The 16,842-nt window shown below is 37.1% G+C and overlaps 1 protein-coding gene across 2 annotated transcripts in view; it reads left to right on the top strand.

Annotated features, from left to right (window-relative positions):
• Window positions 1-580: 580 nt before the first annotated feature.
• Window positions 581-16,842, top strand: part of EloA (transcription elongation factor elongin A) — a 79,986-nt gene continuing 63,724 nt past the window's right edge. For both annotated transcript variants that reach the window (XM_081756499.1, XM_081756500.1), the window contains exons 1-2: window positions 581-732; window positions 8,087-10,000. In XM_081756499.1, coding sequence (XP_081612625.1) covers window positions 661-732; window positions 8,087-10,000 — 1,986 coding nt within the window. In that variant the 5' untranslated portion in view covers window positions 581-660. The remainder of the gene's footprint in view (window positions 733-8,086; window positions 10,001-16,842) is intronic.

Below are 16,842 nucleotides of genomic sequence, written 5' to 3'. Positions count from 1 at the left end.
GTAAGTTTGCAGTGAACAACATGGTGTTCGTGGGTTTTCCGGGGATGGTCCTGTTCCTTACATTTTCTCATTCCATCACTTATTACATTATTTACTTGCATTAACCATTCTCTTTCTCAGGGCATTATCGTCGGACGCTAAGCTGAAATATTTAATTTCATTTTCATTTAAAACGTAATGAAAACTCTGAAACTAGGGAAGACTGGATTGGTTTTGAAATAACTATTGCTATTACTATTTTCGTTGCATTCTTTTTTTTTTCAGTTTTATAAATTATTGAAATATTTTTCAACCAAGTACATGTATAGTTTCATACTGGGATTGTTGGTATATTATTTACTTTACTTACATTTCATCCATCCAATCATATTAACATTTCGTTATACAAGGACCTAAGATGGAAATGCTAATGTTTATGTAAGTTTATGAATGTTTATCTTCTGGATAAATAACTCCGGTTGTGACGTTATTTAGAGACTATTTTATTACGTATTTTAGTTATTAGTATACTTTAATTATGACAAATAATATAGGAAAAGCTGCCAGTTTTATAAATTTAGATATAATTATCTTTAAAAGTTTGATCTGATAATATACGCTAGTTGCTAAAGTTTACCTTAGTTGATAGGACTTATTTTGACTAGGGAACAGCTGGCAAATATGTCGACTGTGACCGAGGCAATAAGACACTACCAGAGAAATATTGAAAGAAGTGCAAATGATGAGAAAAGGGTAGGATTGAATGTAGTTTTTGTGAAAACACAAAATGTATTTATAAATAGATGTTCAGTATTCGTGGCATGTGGTGTTAGTGAAGAAATTAAATGGAACAGCTTCTTGCGTGATGTCGATTTTGCTTGTTTCAAATATGCTGTAGATTAGAACGAGTGTTTCAATCCTTTTTTATTTCTTCAATTGAATGTATAAGCGAACTCGAGCAAATGAAAACATGTTAGTAGTGGAAGTTATTATGAGTAATTAACATTTAATGTCTAAACATAAGTAGGAATAAAATCTAAATCTTGTCCAGAAAAAAACAATTTATGAAATTCGTTGCAAAGTTGTGATAAGGATTTCAAGTTTTCCTGCAATTGGAAACTTAAATACTGAAATTCATGAATAAAATATAAGCTTATGTGTTGCAGTTTCAGGAATTCCATTTTGATATTTGACTTTATTTAATTATTCAAGTTGTTACGTAATACTAGTAACATTAAATGAACTGTAGATGCAAGATCTAATATCACAAGAGATTCAGTTTACGTACCAGCAGTAGCCATCAATTATCCATTTTGTATTAATGCGTACCCAATGTTTTCAAACCTATGCCAAACCGGGTGGTTTTCGCTATGAGCTTAACTCTGACAGAAAATAGCCCTAAATTAGGAACATAATGGATCAGGGCTGGAAATGTCTGGGTGCATTTTACAATGTGCGCTCCAGTTAGTATTATGCAGATACGAGAAATTACTCTCATTAATTTTAACAAAATTGATCCAAATTCCCCTAACCTTAAGCTACCCCGATCCTACTATACTATACTCTTTTAAAAGGCTCCTACTCATTGATACCCAACGTCTGTTTATAGCAATATGTTTGAATGAGTGAGACTGCTGCTCGTGCATATTGAGAATCTTGGTGCCACCTGATAATAGTTTAAAATCACGTTCGTGTGTCAAAATAATTTGCAAATGCAATGCTTTATTGTGCCTATTCAGTGCGCACACGTTTATAATATGGATACAAATATGAATTTAAATTGAAATGCATTAAAACGATTTTCTCAGTTTAGCTTTCATTTATAATACATATGCTTGCACGAAGTTCCTTTCGTATGCTACTGCAGTGTGTGGAAGCCGGAGTAAGTTGAGACAAGAGAGTAGCATTAAGGAAGAGGAAGGCGTAGGGGTGTGCACTGTTTGCAATCACTGTATAGGTAAAAATGCTAAGGTTCCGTAGATGGCGACAAAAAGGAAAGGCTCAAGTTTAAAGGTGCCCCTTCAGTTTCAAAGCTACAAGAAAAGCAGTTAAATCATTACAAATTGTTAGGTTAGGTTACCCGGAAAGACTTTAGTTATGCTAGAACAGTGACTGGAAGCAGTTGTCATAGAAGCTTCAATTGTCACTTAAATTCAGTAATTCGTTGTTCTCAGAAATTTAATAGATTCTCTTCATTATCCTTATGCAATTCTGTGAAACCCAATGCGGAAATATCACATTCAACGCACCGATTCGCCATCCTATACGAGTCCTGAGTCATGAAAATGTTCCGCGTCTTGCAAATGATACTCACTTCTACATATCTTTTCACGTATTAAACAACTTTATTGCCAAACTTACACACCTAAATATCACGTAAGAACTCGAAACCATCATTTCTTATCTCATTTCTCCAGAAAAATTTCCTAATTTTTATAAAACACTGAGGGGCATCTCTAAGTTAAACCCGAAGTTCTTTTCAGGTGCGGGCAGTGTGGAAGCCGGAGTAAGTGGAGGCAGGAGAGTAGCATTAGGAAAGAAGATGGCGTAGGGGTGGGCACTATTTACAGCCACTGTATAAGTGAAAAGGCTAAGGTTTCACAGATGGTAGAAAAACGAAAGCTAGAATATTCACTGATTTAGATGTCATTTATGTTAGTATAGCTTACCGAGAAATCCTCTTACTTCGACTTTGTTTCCGTACTTTGAAATTATTCTTCAATAATCGGTATTTTTGTTTCGTTTCATTTTCATTAAATACGCATGCCGACATATTTGTTACTGGGCAAAAATGATACCTTTGAACTGTTACCTATTCCTATCTCCCTACTCTTCAAAAATAATGTGTCGATTAATTTTAAATGCATTCCGGTAATCCTGCAGATAATCGTCATCAATAATATTCTATAACTTAAGGGCCGCCAACTGTTGAAAGCTATTAATTACGAAACTCAGTTACAAACGGAAATCGTAACTACATGGGACATTAATGAGGAGGGCAAGGTAGGCAGTTGTCGCACGTGAATTTCAGAAATAAACATTTTTAATCGATTGTATACCAATAAAACGTGAAAAGGGTTCATTTGGACAGACGGTTCTACCAAATACAAAATTTATAGGTAAAATACGATGTGTATCATTTTTCGTGAAGGAATGAAAGTGCGAATGTCATTAATTCTGTCAGTGCACAGCATATTAATATAAATTTTGATTGATGGTGAAAGTATTGGTATGTGTAAGTGTGCTCTTCCACTATCCTTGTTTATGCTTTTGCCCTCCGTCGCTGACTCTTCTATTTCCTACGGACGCACCTCCTCGCTACCGTTCTGGCCCCCCTGCTGTGCTCTTGCGCGGATGCGGTTAGATACCATTCGTGCTATTTAGTGGCTACCTAGCACAAGTTGGTTCATGTTTTATGCACTGTAGTTTTTATGCCATACGTTCGCAATTTATTTATACTGAGCCCTCCTGAAGTCAATCTGCAGGTAGTAATGGAGTTCCTCATTTAGTGCATGCTGTGCTCAAAGAAATACAAAGCTCTAATCTAACGTGAAAATGTAAGAAATGTGTCAACATTTGGAAGAACCGTTTGCTCGAATAATGCCCATGAAAGTTTGTCGGATAAGAAATTTTTTGCATTTCTTGAAGTATAGGCTTAAAATAATCTTCCAAAGTCTCACTTCTGCGATGATCTTCGATGAGGAAACATTTCCCATTTTCTGTCTTAATTCTTCCGAAAACTCCATAGTCTTCTCGCCATAATCCCATGTGATGTTTTCTCAGGAAGATCTTATTCCATCAATTTCGGCAGTAACTACATCAACTGCTTCATTTCAGATTATGGTGCCGGGGAGTAAGATTTTCCATTGAAAAGTATTTCAAGTTTTTTTTTTTTTAGTATACAATAGAATTTGTTTTTTTTCTCAAATTCTGGGGGAAGTACTCTCCCTGAATACCCTCCTCAAATGATGCCACTGAACGGGATGCCACTCACAGCTACTTTTTTTTCGTTGGTATTGAATTGACAGAGCATCACGCTTTTGCCTCGTTCCACATCGTTAGTATTCCGCTGAAGCGTCTGTTGTGCTCCTTCTACCTGGGTTGGCAAACACTTCTGAAGATAAGTTATGAGGTGGCAACATTGTAATATGATTGTCCCTTTCGATAGAAGCCCTCCACTTGTACCTAGTGGCACAATGTGTATGATTAACCTTTCTCTTCGTGATTTCAGTAGTCTCGTGACGTAGTTTTTCTTCTCAATACAATTGTGGTGGACAAACACCGTTTGCGTGGGTTTCCTCGGTGTTATCTCGTTTCCTCCCACTTTTTTCATTCCACCATTTCATTCCTTCATTCTCATCATCATCGTCTCCTTTAGCCTAGCAGGTATAACCGTGGGAAATAAAACTAAAATATTTCATTTCCTTCTCAACACAAATTTTCATGTTATTTTGAATTGTCAGTTCGTTTCTAATTTTGATCCCAGTATAGTAGGTTGAAGCAATAATTGACGACTCTCAAATTACAGTTTTTAATTAACGATGCTTATCGGCAGGATTTGCATTATTTCTGTACCTTTATTTCTCTTAATATTCTGTGTTTATTTAAATATCTGTCTGTACTCTGATTGTGCTGAAAATATTCTAAAGTTGGAGGTTGAAGTCTTGAATAGAACATTTTAACTTGTTTACCAACGATTTCGCAAGCTCATATGTTGCGCAGTAACAGCACTATTTTACATTTCACTAATAATACGCCAGAAGTGGAGAGTTCGGAGCTCCCAGTTATGACACCACAAGCCTCACATAACCGATACTAACTTGCGTTACGTTAGCAAAGCTCTACATTCTCTTAATTTGGGCGTGTATCCTCTCAGTAACATTAATTAGTTTATCTTAAACCCACTTCCTGCCCTAGTTCACTTTAGAATACGTAAGTTAGGCCTTTGTTAAATATATTTTATATTTGCTTTTCTTAAGTGTAGCTGTTGTATGCCTAGCGTCGGTAAATGTTACTTACGTTAGTTTCGTTAGGTTTTAATAGAAAATAATATCTACATATTTTTGCGTTTCTGGTATCTTCATTTAGAAGCGCAGTCGTCTTGGAGTAGTGACTCTGCCTTGACTGGATAGGTAGGAAAGCATCGGCTTCTAAATAAAAATACCAAAATACGCAAAGCTACGTATATTTCATTTACTTTTTCCTGTATACAATTCTGTATGATGTATTAAAAATATATTAAAAAAGGATGGCATTTAGCCCCCAAATGCCCCCAAATCCCCCAAATCCATCGACGGTTCCGGAGCCAGTACTATGATTCGTAGTGAGCCGTTGTAAACGACCTCGTTTATGAGTATACCCACCGTCGCTGACGCGTCTGCTTCCTACGGACGCACCCCCGAGGGATGTAATTACTATCAAGTGATTTGGGGGAGAAGCTAAATAATACCCCAAAAATATTTTTTAAAACTTAAAAGAATGAAAACTTAATTAATAGATCTAGCCCAGATTCACACCATACATCACACCGAGACATCCCGTAGCCGTCCAAGGAATGTGAGATACTAAATATCGGGATGTCCATGGAACGACCCCTTTTTATCAGGGTAAGCCCAGTGAACATTCTATGGAAACGCAGATTCCGCTTATGTCCCTGAAAAAGGACTTCATGATGGGGATCGCGGTTTCTCAGTGGTAGAGCGTTCACTTCTCGTCTGTATGAGGTCCCTGGTTCGATCCCAGCTCGCGCCACGTGAACTTTGTGGTGGAAAAACACCGTGTGCATCGGTTTCCTCGTGGTTCTCCCGTTCCCTCCCACTTTCTTCATTCTACCATTTCATTCATTTCTCATCATCACCGTCTCCTTTAGCCTAGCCAGCATAATCATGGGACGTAAAACTCGAGGATTTCATTTTTTCATTTCAAGGACCTCATGATGAACTCTGTGGGACTTTTGTAGCCTCTTTTCGGTATAATCCCAGTACGACTTAAGTAAATGCAAATATTGTCCCGTGATAAGCACATCCCATTCGAATCCAGTGGAGATTCTATTGAAAATTGCGTTACCCTTAATGATCCTAAACTGAGCTTGAAACTTAGTTTCGTGAGAGAGGGTGAAGACGGAAATCGGCCTCGGATTCGTGTCTCCGAAGCGAACAATTGATATTCAGGTCCGGGGATGTGTTTGGCAAGGGAAGGTGTTCAACTTCATAGCCATGTTTTTCAAATCAGGTCGAAACAGCTTCAGTTCCGTAAATTGGCGCCTTGCCATTCTGGAATGTTTCGTTATTGCTCACAATCATCATCATCTGGACCATAGGATGCACGTAGTCCTCTAAAATGGCGAAATAATCAAGGGCGTGGAGTAACTCGTAAGCGTCAGTACAAGATCCACTGAAAGCCAGAACATTCCGGCCCCCAGCATCACAGAACCGCCACCATATTTCACGGTTGGGCAAATACACTTTGGCTGTTACACTTCTTTGAGCATCCGCCACGTATAAACACGGCCCGTTATTTGAAATATGGTGAACCATAGCACATCGGATTATATCACACATTTCCAGTCGTCACGGGTTCATGATGTACAGGGTTCAAAAAGCGCGCCGGTTTAGTTTCATCAAATTATGAACTTCGTATTTTTTCACAACACTAACAAAATTCATTAACATGTTCATCACACATTCCGATTTCAGGTATGGTAAATGATATGGGGCATATGATCTCCTCTACCGCGCTGGCATACAATAATTCTGTTCGTGAAATTCACGTTGACCGCAGTGTTTTGCACAGAATGACCACTACGACGAGCCCAGGACTTTTAGTGTTTACTGTTGAACCCGTTTCAATGAACTTTTTCATAAGTTTGCGAACTGTTCATTCATTCGGTGCCTCATTTCGTCCTAGAACCGCGCGAAGTCAATCCTGACAGTTGTTTCATAACTTTCTCCGTTCTGACAAAAAGTTTTCACAATTAGTACACGTTGCGCTATAGTAAACTGCTCCATGACTAGACACAGACTGAAGAAATGCGAGAAATTCGGCCTAAGGCGACACTCGGAATGTTTGTGGGTAGTGCAATAGTACAAAATAATGTCGGCAACCGAGAAACAAAAATTTGCCAGACGATCCGAAACCGGCGCGCTTTTTGAATAACCCTATATGCTCGTGACTCCATGGCTTCGTGCTAAAGCGTTATGGTCCCTTAACAGCGGTTTCGTCTGTGCATCCTACCTTGTATGGCGACAATATCATGTAACTCGCGGCGGATCGTGATTATCGACACAGGCTATGGAAGGTCCTCCTTGTGTTCCTCCATCACCTGCACTGCAGTCTCACAGTGGTTTTGAGTGGCAATCTGCTGTAATGCTCGGCGGTACCTGAACACCGTTTCTCTTTGCCGATGTGGTTTTGCCGTGAGTTTTGTAGGCTGTCATCATCTTGGACACTATTACTCGTGGCACATCCAACACACTAAACCGTTTTTACTGTTAGAGTGATCCTAATATGAACAAAATGTAGTTGTATCCCTCCGCCATTCCTTGAATGTCTACTAGTCTAGAAAACCTCGGAAAGCCAGGAATTTTATAATTTCTAGAAAAGTCACAAAATTTTCTATATATTTTGGAAGTTTTTGTAAAGTTAGGTTTATTTAACTATTTGAACATATTTTCAGTACAATGTTTGGAAAACAACTTTTCGGTACAGCGGAAGTCTTCATACAATGAAGAAGTACTTCTGAAAGAAGTTGGCAACCCTTCCGTCTGGAGCTCGTTGTTTCTGATTACCATGTTAAAAAATGATCATATTCTGGGGTATAGGCTGGTGTAATTAGTGCTCCAAATGAGAACCCCTAATAAAGTCCTAAACAATACTTGATCATATTGTAGCGATGAGTGAGTGCGGAACTTTTTAGACAAATAGAAAGCTAAATTAAACTATTAACATCTCATTATTGTACAATTTTTCTTAGTAGAGCCTAGTTGTGTAACCAACTGTTACGCATACATAATCGTTTTTGTATAGTTAAGTGTAATTTATAAGTTGGTTTTATCTATAAAGCTAAAGCGTATATGATTATTTACTTTTCGTATTTTTTTATTTTCAGCTATTGCATTGCATTGGAAAGCTATTCCGCTTGCCGGTGACTGTTCAACACTTGCAGGAGACCGGCGTGGGACGGACTGTGAATGCGTTGCGAAAGCACGATGGAAGCGTTGGCGAGGCTGCAAAGTCGTTGGTCAACAAATGGAAGGAGATGGTTGCAGCGGAGGAGACGAGCGAGGAGGAGAATGCGTCGGGAAATGAATCAGAAGCTGCTGATCCCGAAGAGCCTGGGCTACAAGTAGACGAAGAGGCAGAGAGAGACGTCACCGCGAACGGAGTTGAAGAGGATGCTGAACCAGAGGAAGAGGATGAAGACGGTGACGAGCCAGAAGAAGAAGAACATCACAGCCCAAGTCGTTACAAAGAAGTTAATAAAAGTTCTCGCAATCATACGGAACACAGGAAGAAACACCGTGATAGTGACTCGGAAGTGGATCGTAAGAAGAATTCCTATCAACACTCGTCAGATAGCAAAAAGAAAAGTAGGGATGATGATTCAGATGTTGATAGACGAAGAAATTCTGCTGTGAAAAACAACCAGAGTCGGCAGAAAAGCAAATCCTCACGGAGAAGTTCCTCTTCCTCGTCATCTGAAGAGAGAAGTCGTTCGAGGAAGACGGAGAAAAAGGAAAAGCGTCGTCGTGACAGTGATGATGATGATGAAGAAGAAAGTGACGACAATGAAGATAATGAGGAAGCTGATTCTAGAAGTGAAGATTCTGAGGATGAGGTGTACGAAAACGGTGTTGACAGTGCGAAAGACCGACACAAATCGAAGAAAGACCATCGTCATAGAAGACGGAATAGTTCAAGTGAGGAAAGTGCTGGCAGTGGTGAAAGTGACGAAGAAAATGACGATGATGAGGAACAGGAGGAAAAGTCAAGTAAAAGTTCGGAAGAAAGTACAGATGAGTCAGAATCCGATGAGAGCGACGCTGAAGTTCGTCGTAAGAAACATAAAAGTAGTCACAAGAACGAAAGGGACAGGAAGTACGAGGGTCGTTCGAAATCTTCAGACAAAACCAAACATAAGAGCAGCAGTAGCAGTAGTAGTAACAAACATAAAAAGACAATTAATGATAAGCATAAAGAGAAGGAAAAACATAAACACGATTCGGCCAATCATAAAAGTAAGCATAACTCAGAAAACTCTCACAGAAAACACGAGAAACATAAAAGTAGTAATTCTAGTAGTAGCAGCAGTAGTCGAGATAAGGACAAGTCTAAACATGCCAGTAGTAGTAGTAGTAGTAAGAGCGGAGGTGAAGTGTCAAAATCATCACACATCAAAGACGACAAGAAACACAAAAATAAAAGCTCAGAAAAGGACCGCAAAGAACATTCGAGTAAAAAATCTGACAAACACAGTAGAAGTCCTTCAAAAACCGAAGCAAAAGAAAAGGAACATAAAAAAGTGGATGAATACAAGAAGAAAGAGAAACATTCTGAAAAGTCTGGCAAGCACAGTGATTCAAGGACTAAATCTAGTGAATCAAAATCCCACAAACATTCAAAAGATAAAGAGAAACATAGTTCAGACAAGTCCAAGACTGATAAACATAGTAGTTCGGAAAGTGTGAGTGTAAATGCGGCTAAAAGTAGTGGTAGTAGTAATAGTGGGAAGAGTGCGAGTGTGAAAAAAACGCATGGTGTGGAAGATGGTGTTAAATCGAAGAAGAAAAAGGAGTCCAAAAAGGAGGTGCAGCCGGTTTCTGATAATGAAGATGGCATTGATTGTACTTCCGGTGCAAGTTTTGCGGCCGCTTTAGGAATGGTGGACCCCATTATGCCAAAAGTTGCGAAGAAAAGACCAGTAGCCAGTCCATCAACAGCGCACTCCGAGCCCAAGAAAAGTAAAAAAGATTCGGCGCCATTAATATCGTCGTCTGACTTTGCCACCAAGACTCCTTCGTTGGTAAGTATTTATATCTAGTGATATATCTTTGGGATTTTTTGAAGCACTATAAAATGTATTTTTTATTAGACTAATTACTTGAGCACCTAAATTACTTAGATACGTAACAACATGATATGTAAGGTGATTTCTATAGGGAAAACTAAATATCCAAATCCCTACATAAGAGTTTAGAAGTCTTTCTGTATTATAATCGCACAAATCAAACTTCTTCTAGCAGATAAAATTTTTAGATAACATAATGGAAGGTATTTTGAAGCATTAAAATCATGTCTAGTTCTTTACCTGGTGGCATGGTTCCCGATATAGAGGCTACATTACCTCTTTGTACTACTATACGTACTCTTCGAGTTAAGATGTTTGTTCTAGCATCACCAGATAAATGCGTGATGCATTTATCTATTTCCTTTATAATATTGAGGCCTTCTTTGCCCCACGATCCATTGGATTCAATTTCAGTGGGTACAAATTGGTACTTCTCCGTTAGGTTACTGTATTTTCTTCCTTTTTGTGTTTCTTTGCGACTGGTACATTGCCTGCTTATAGTGAGGAGAAAGGAAGGTTGGAAGGGGAGAAAATATCTGTGCGCGTAAAATCCCAAATTAATGATTTGCCCCTTTTCCAAGGTATTAAGGTCATTACATCAATTTGGCTCCCGTATTGCCGATATACCTGCTGAAATAAGTGCTCGTATTATGTCATTGACACTTGAGTGTCTGGGATATCTATCTGTAATTTTTATGCAAGAGTCCATGCAATCCTTTTGAGATTGAATTTTTCAGCATAGAAAGGCAGTTTTTTTTTATGTGGGGGGGGGGGTCTGTTTAAGAATTATTTATTCAACTATTAACTTTGCTGTACTGTAAAAGCTTCTACAGTTAAGAAAGTAAATGTCTTTGGAGTATAGACTACTTGTGAGTTCTAGGTTTGATTCATGGTTAACCATCTTCATTAGCTTTCAAAGTAGCGTTGCTTTTGTTTACCTGCAGTTATACGACTCAACATTGATTATAATGTTTGGTTGCTTAACCACCTTGACTAAAAGTTATTCATTGCTCATTTGGGTTACCTGAATTCGAACCGAAAGAAATATTATCTTCAACTAAGAAATGAACATAAAAGCTATATAGCAAGTCCGTTGTTTTGGTATAAAAAGTACACTTTCATACGTTCTCAGTTCGAGAGGAAAAATCATATATTCTGTGTGATGGAAGAACCTGATATGATTTCTATTTATATATTTAAAAAGAATGTAATGAAGTGCTGCTTTGCTAATTCAAGTTTTTTTTTTTTCGTGCATCATTTTTTTTCTTCTACGAGGTGCACTCCAAAAATACGTATCGTTTTTCCGTAACTCAAAAAGGTTTCAGTTTTCCAGTTATCAGTCAGCGTTCAACACATGGGGTATGTTTTAGATACTGGAAATAACTACCATGGACACTTCCGAACTGAAAACTTCTTTCCACAATGAACCCTTCAGTTTCCAAACATATAGTGGTCACTGGAGAATAGATCTTGAGAGCAGAATGGTTGAGGGATCATTCGATGCTCTTTGTGAAAAGCCTTTTCATCCGGCGGACCATTTTCTCTTCATCCAGCCGTAAAGAGTCCTAACGTGAAGCGACCTAGACAATTTCAAGTGATCTGTCAGAATTCTTTCCACGATGCACTGAGAAAGTCCTGTAATGTTACAAACACCCTCAACCATTAGCCTTCTGTTCTCCATCACCAGAGTCCCTGCAGGAGCAATGTTTTTCGTGGTGATTACACAAATTGGGCCTCCAGATCCTGACAGATCTTCAGTTCAACCCCTCTCCTCCATGTAAATTCACGGACCCACTTCTGCATAGTGTCCCTACAAACATAAAAAAAAAAGTGAATATATTAAAAACAGACATAGAAGCTTGAAACTTTCAATACTTAAGCTTTAAAGTTAATTCAGGTGTAATTATATTAATCTATCCTTATTAGCTTCTGAACTATAATAGAACGACACGTACTTTTGGCGTGAATTTGTTAGAAATCGAAGTTTCGAGATTAGCATAGACATAACTTTTTCCTCTCCAGATTTTAGTATTTCGAGTCGGTGGCCCTCTTTGCGTGGTTTCTCCATCAGGACGGCGGTTTTACCATGTTTTTGGAATTTTGTAAAAAATCTGCTACAAAGAATACAATTATAAAATCTTTTATTTCTGAGCATATACACTTAGGACTAGTGAATACACAAATCTCAAATCATTGGTTCATTTCTATATATTTTTATTTATTTGTTATAAATGAGTCTTTTTGCAATTATAAAAAAAAGTCCGACGAACAATACAATTGAATACTGAGGTACATATTATAACTTTTACAGGCAGTTACATCATTGATAATGAAATACAAGAACATTACAGTGATTGGATATCATGAAATTGCAAAATATTAGTTTGCACTAAGAATTTAATGCGAGGCTGATTTGTACTACAAATCAATCAAATCGATACAACCAAGATACAGAAGTTATGTATGTTGATGAGGTCGAAGCTCTGTATACCTTATTGTATGTTGTTAAGGTCCATTCTGTATATAAAATTACAATGTTTTCCTTATAACAAACAAGTAATTCGCTTTGCACTAAAATATTACATTCATTGCATTTACAAATACAAGAGTAATTATTTATTTGGAATATACTTATTTTTGTTCTATTAGTAATCAATCAAAACCGATACAACCTATATAAATCTGGAGGTTGAAAATATTTCATGTACAAGGCATTTATTTTCAAAGTTTTAGTAATTAGCCTTGCACTTCATTGCTACACGCATTACATGCACAAAATTGGCTGCTTATAAACAGATGTCATTTTACTTTTCATATCTGGTTCTCTGATGGTATATGTTGAAACAATCTGGCATACATAGAGCTACACAACATTGAGCCCACTCCCAGCTTGTGTCTTTTCGTACCCTTTTACCTGTGGACACTTTACCTTTATCTGCACAGACTTTACATTCGCGGTAAATATATTTCTTTGACTTTTCAGGATCAATTCGTTTTAAAAAGTGCCTTCTAGATAATCTACTTACAGATATCGATGAGTTTACGCTTGTCTGTGGAGATTCGCCACCTTTTTCAGCCAACTGCATACACAAATTTTGCATGAAATTGATAAAACTGACATTTTCCTTGACACACTAGTATCTTTATACAAGATATAGCTATTTACTATAGCTACTATGAAAATATGGAAAAATATTTTTTCCACCATTTGCACTGCTTTGTGCTGAAAGCATAGTAAGCATTCAATTGATCACCTTTATCTACTCAACTTTGTTTCTGTTGTAGTCTAAAATTAGATCTGGCTTTACCTTATCTACAGACCCTCTCTTACTCTTTACCTGCACTGAAGTGGAAGTAGATTTATGTAAAGTGGAGAGTGCAAAAACGTCTCTTGCATCCTTCCATTTCAGAGCAAGTAAAGGACCTTTTCGAGCACATACATATTCCACTTTTCCCAATTGTTTGTCAATTACACTTTTAGGTAAACCCTTTCTATTCTTCATAACGGTTCTTACAACAAGCGTTTTATGTTCCCATAGTTTGAGAAAGACAGAAACACTAGTATACAATCGATCCATGTACAACACATTTACAGCTGTTTCGGTTGAAGCTCAATTGACAAATTCGCGCGGAAACAGTCTCTCAAGGTCAACGACCTTCCCTCGTTCTGGATTGGTCGCACTGTCATCTCGATTTTTTTTTTTTTTTTTTTTTTTTTTTTTTTTTTTTACAAGTACTAGAGGCATCACAAAGTATAACTGAGAAGTCGAAACCCAGCTACGGACATGCGTTTGCCATTGAAAGTAATGAAACCTTAGGCCCGCTGAGTAGGTGGGCTCTGTCCACTGGAGAAAGGAAAAAAAAAAAGACCACCTACGTGGCGGGCTCCGTCTCGAATGTGTTAAATGGGATAAAAAATAAACTGGAAAGCTTTTGTACTTACCTTGGTTTTTGTGACTCCTGTTACGGATTTGTTCACAAAATTATTAAATGTCGAATTTTTATTGACTGCTGTTAATATTGTCAAGACAGGTAAGAAAAAAGGTTTTAATGCGGATGGAAATTACTTACATGGGTAATAACTAAAACAATAAGATATGTACACTTGTAAACACTATAACTGTTTAAGGCTTCAAAGTACAGTATATAATTCTTAAATCCTTGTTTTTTTCTGTGGTAGGTAACGGCGATAAAGGATATTAATTTAAACATATGGTAAGAACTGACTCATTTTAATCTAATTTTTGATGAGATAAGTAGAACACTTATCTCGTTGATTGCGTTAATAAGAGTTGTTCTGTACAGTTTAAATCATATATTCCGTTTAAAAGTTAAAATTTTCATTTCGTATAATACGTACTCATATGTAATAAGAAATAAAGTCACTTACCTGGAATATTCTTGTTATTTATATATACAGTAGTCCCGAAAACTCGGCCTAATATAGACCGAAGGGTGGCTGAGTTTGTGAAAATGCCGGATTATCAGGAATTTGGTTAAAAAAAAAAAAAAGTATGAGTGTTTCCTCAGAAAATACAGTACTGTACTTGTATGTACTGGTTGTTTGAGAATACAATAGAGAATAAACTGCACAAATACCTTTAAACAACTAAAAGTACGTACTTTATGAAGGCATAGAGCCTTTACTGGACATGAAAATGAAAATTTATGAGTACACACTATACAGTAATTTACCTGATAAGATAGGCCTCAGAAAAATACTGTATGAACGTATAAACGGGTGTGTGCCCGGAGTATTTCCGCTCTGCCAGGGTGTGCCCGAGTTATCAGGATTGCTGGAGTGCCGACTATTTTATTAGGACATTAATTTTGACACCTTTAAAAAAAAAAAAAAAAAAACCTACTACTTCGTCCTAGTTACGTCTCTAGAAGTCGATTTGTCGTAGTTAGGTCTCCTAGAAGTCGAAGATTTAGTTGGCCAGGTACACTCACGTCCAAAATGATTGTCGCATATCTATAACTATCTTGTAAGAATATAATTTGATAGTGATTGTGCAGAGTACTTTTAATACTGATACTATGTGTATAATCGGGAAATGTAGATTTGTGGTAAATTTTATAGGAAAAGAATTATAAATACGAAATTTAGAATGAGTAAAATAAAATGTTGCTAAATAGACAAGAAAATTTTATTTTCGTTGTATTGTTCTTATTTGCTGTTCTTTTGACATGAAATTTGCCACATACATGACTTTGCTGATTATATACATACTAACATTATAAGAAATACCGGGTGAATTCCGTATCAAATTATATTCCTAGAGCAGCATATTTATAGACATGCGACAGTAATTTTGGACATGAGTGTACATTTCAGTTTTTGAATTTTGCGACATATTGAATTGGAACACTTCCGTAAAGCACTGCCAAATATCCAAGCACTACACTATCATTGGATTAAACATTTAGTTTCTTCCAAGCATACCATTAACAATGTTCAACTATGCATCCGCCACTTGTCAGCTAGATAACATACGAATAAAACGTGATATTACGGATGTCAGAGCTGAAGATTTGCGCCCAGGATTTTGTGAAACTTATACGTGGTACAGCATAAGATGTGGGATTTGACCTGGGTTGCATTTGAATGAAACTGAACACTTACAAAATGAAACAGATTGTAATGTTTGAAAGAGTAGAAATTGGTAAGAAGGGAAATAGCTGTTAGGATAAGATAATCTACTCGTACTTACTCTCAGGTTTCGGTGTTCTTTTCCTCTTGGTTCCATTGGTGGATCGACACCTGTCCATTCGTAGTCTCCTTGATCTCTCCGTTCAGGTTGATGATGAAGCGGATGGAAGTTAAAGTCCAGCGCGATTCAATCAGAGAAGCCAGTATATCTGCAGTGATTAACTTCAGGTTAAAATTACTTTATGACAGGACATTGTTATTAACATCTTAATAACGCGTAATGCTCTGAAAGCTAGAGCAAGGAATAACTTCTAGAAACTCAAAATCGTAGTTCGCGCTGTTACATGTTGCTTGACTCGAAGTCAAACTTCGACTACCTCTCCCAAAACTCTTCCAATGATTTTTGCTTAACGTCCCTTCCGGGTTATTTCCTGGTTCTTCGAAAGTTTCTTCCGTGACGTTGAAAAGTGCAGACTACATAGATTAACCTCCTAGATAAGAAGGTGATAGGAATGCGGACAAGGAAACAATCTTTTATCGTATTGAGCAAGAAATTATATATGTAAGAATAGACGACCTTGTTTGTAAAGCTAATAAACAGAAAAAAAGAAAAGAACTGAAATGCGATTTCAACATTAACCAAACCATTATGCTTTTCATTGAGTAGAATTTAAAATAAAATATCCCAATGTTTGAAATGAAGTAACTCATAATGTATACAAATACATAACAATTTCTTATATCTTCACACAACTGCTACAGAATCACTTCACTAATTGAAAGATCAACTTTTAAATCTTATTTCATTAGAACGAGAGCGCTGGAGCTTAATCTTGATCAGGATTCATTGGGTAGAAGGTGGAATTACACTTTAAGGTTTCTAACTTTATTAAAAATTACTAATCATCAGTTTGTTTCGTGAACTCAAATAGATTTCTCAATGATACGTAACTCGAAAATCGTAGTCGCAAAAATTTTCATACTCTTAGAAAGTGTACTGATATAGTGTTGGGCAACTCTTGAGTCAATATCGTGGGGAATTTTAAATACACTGCAAGAAAATATCTTTTTATTTTATTTAGAGAAATTGATCAGTTTATGTGCTTGTGTTTAATCCAGTGATGGAGTAGTGCTTGGGTATTTT

Source organism: Thermobia domestica, chromosome 4, assembly GCF_964235325.1.
Source record: "Thermobia domestica chromosome 4, izTheDome1.hap1.1, whole genome shotgun sequence".
In the NCBI taxonomy this organism is placed as follows: domain Eukaryota; kingdom Metazoa; phylum Arthropoda; class Insecta; order Zygentoma; family Lepismatidae; genus Thermobia; species Thermobia domestica.
The sequence above is the reverse complement of the archived record's forward strand: the minus strand, read 5'-3'. Positions and strand labels throughout refer to the sequence as shown.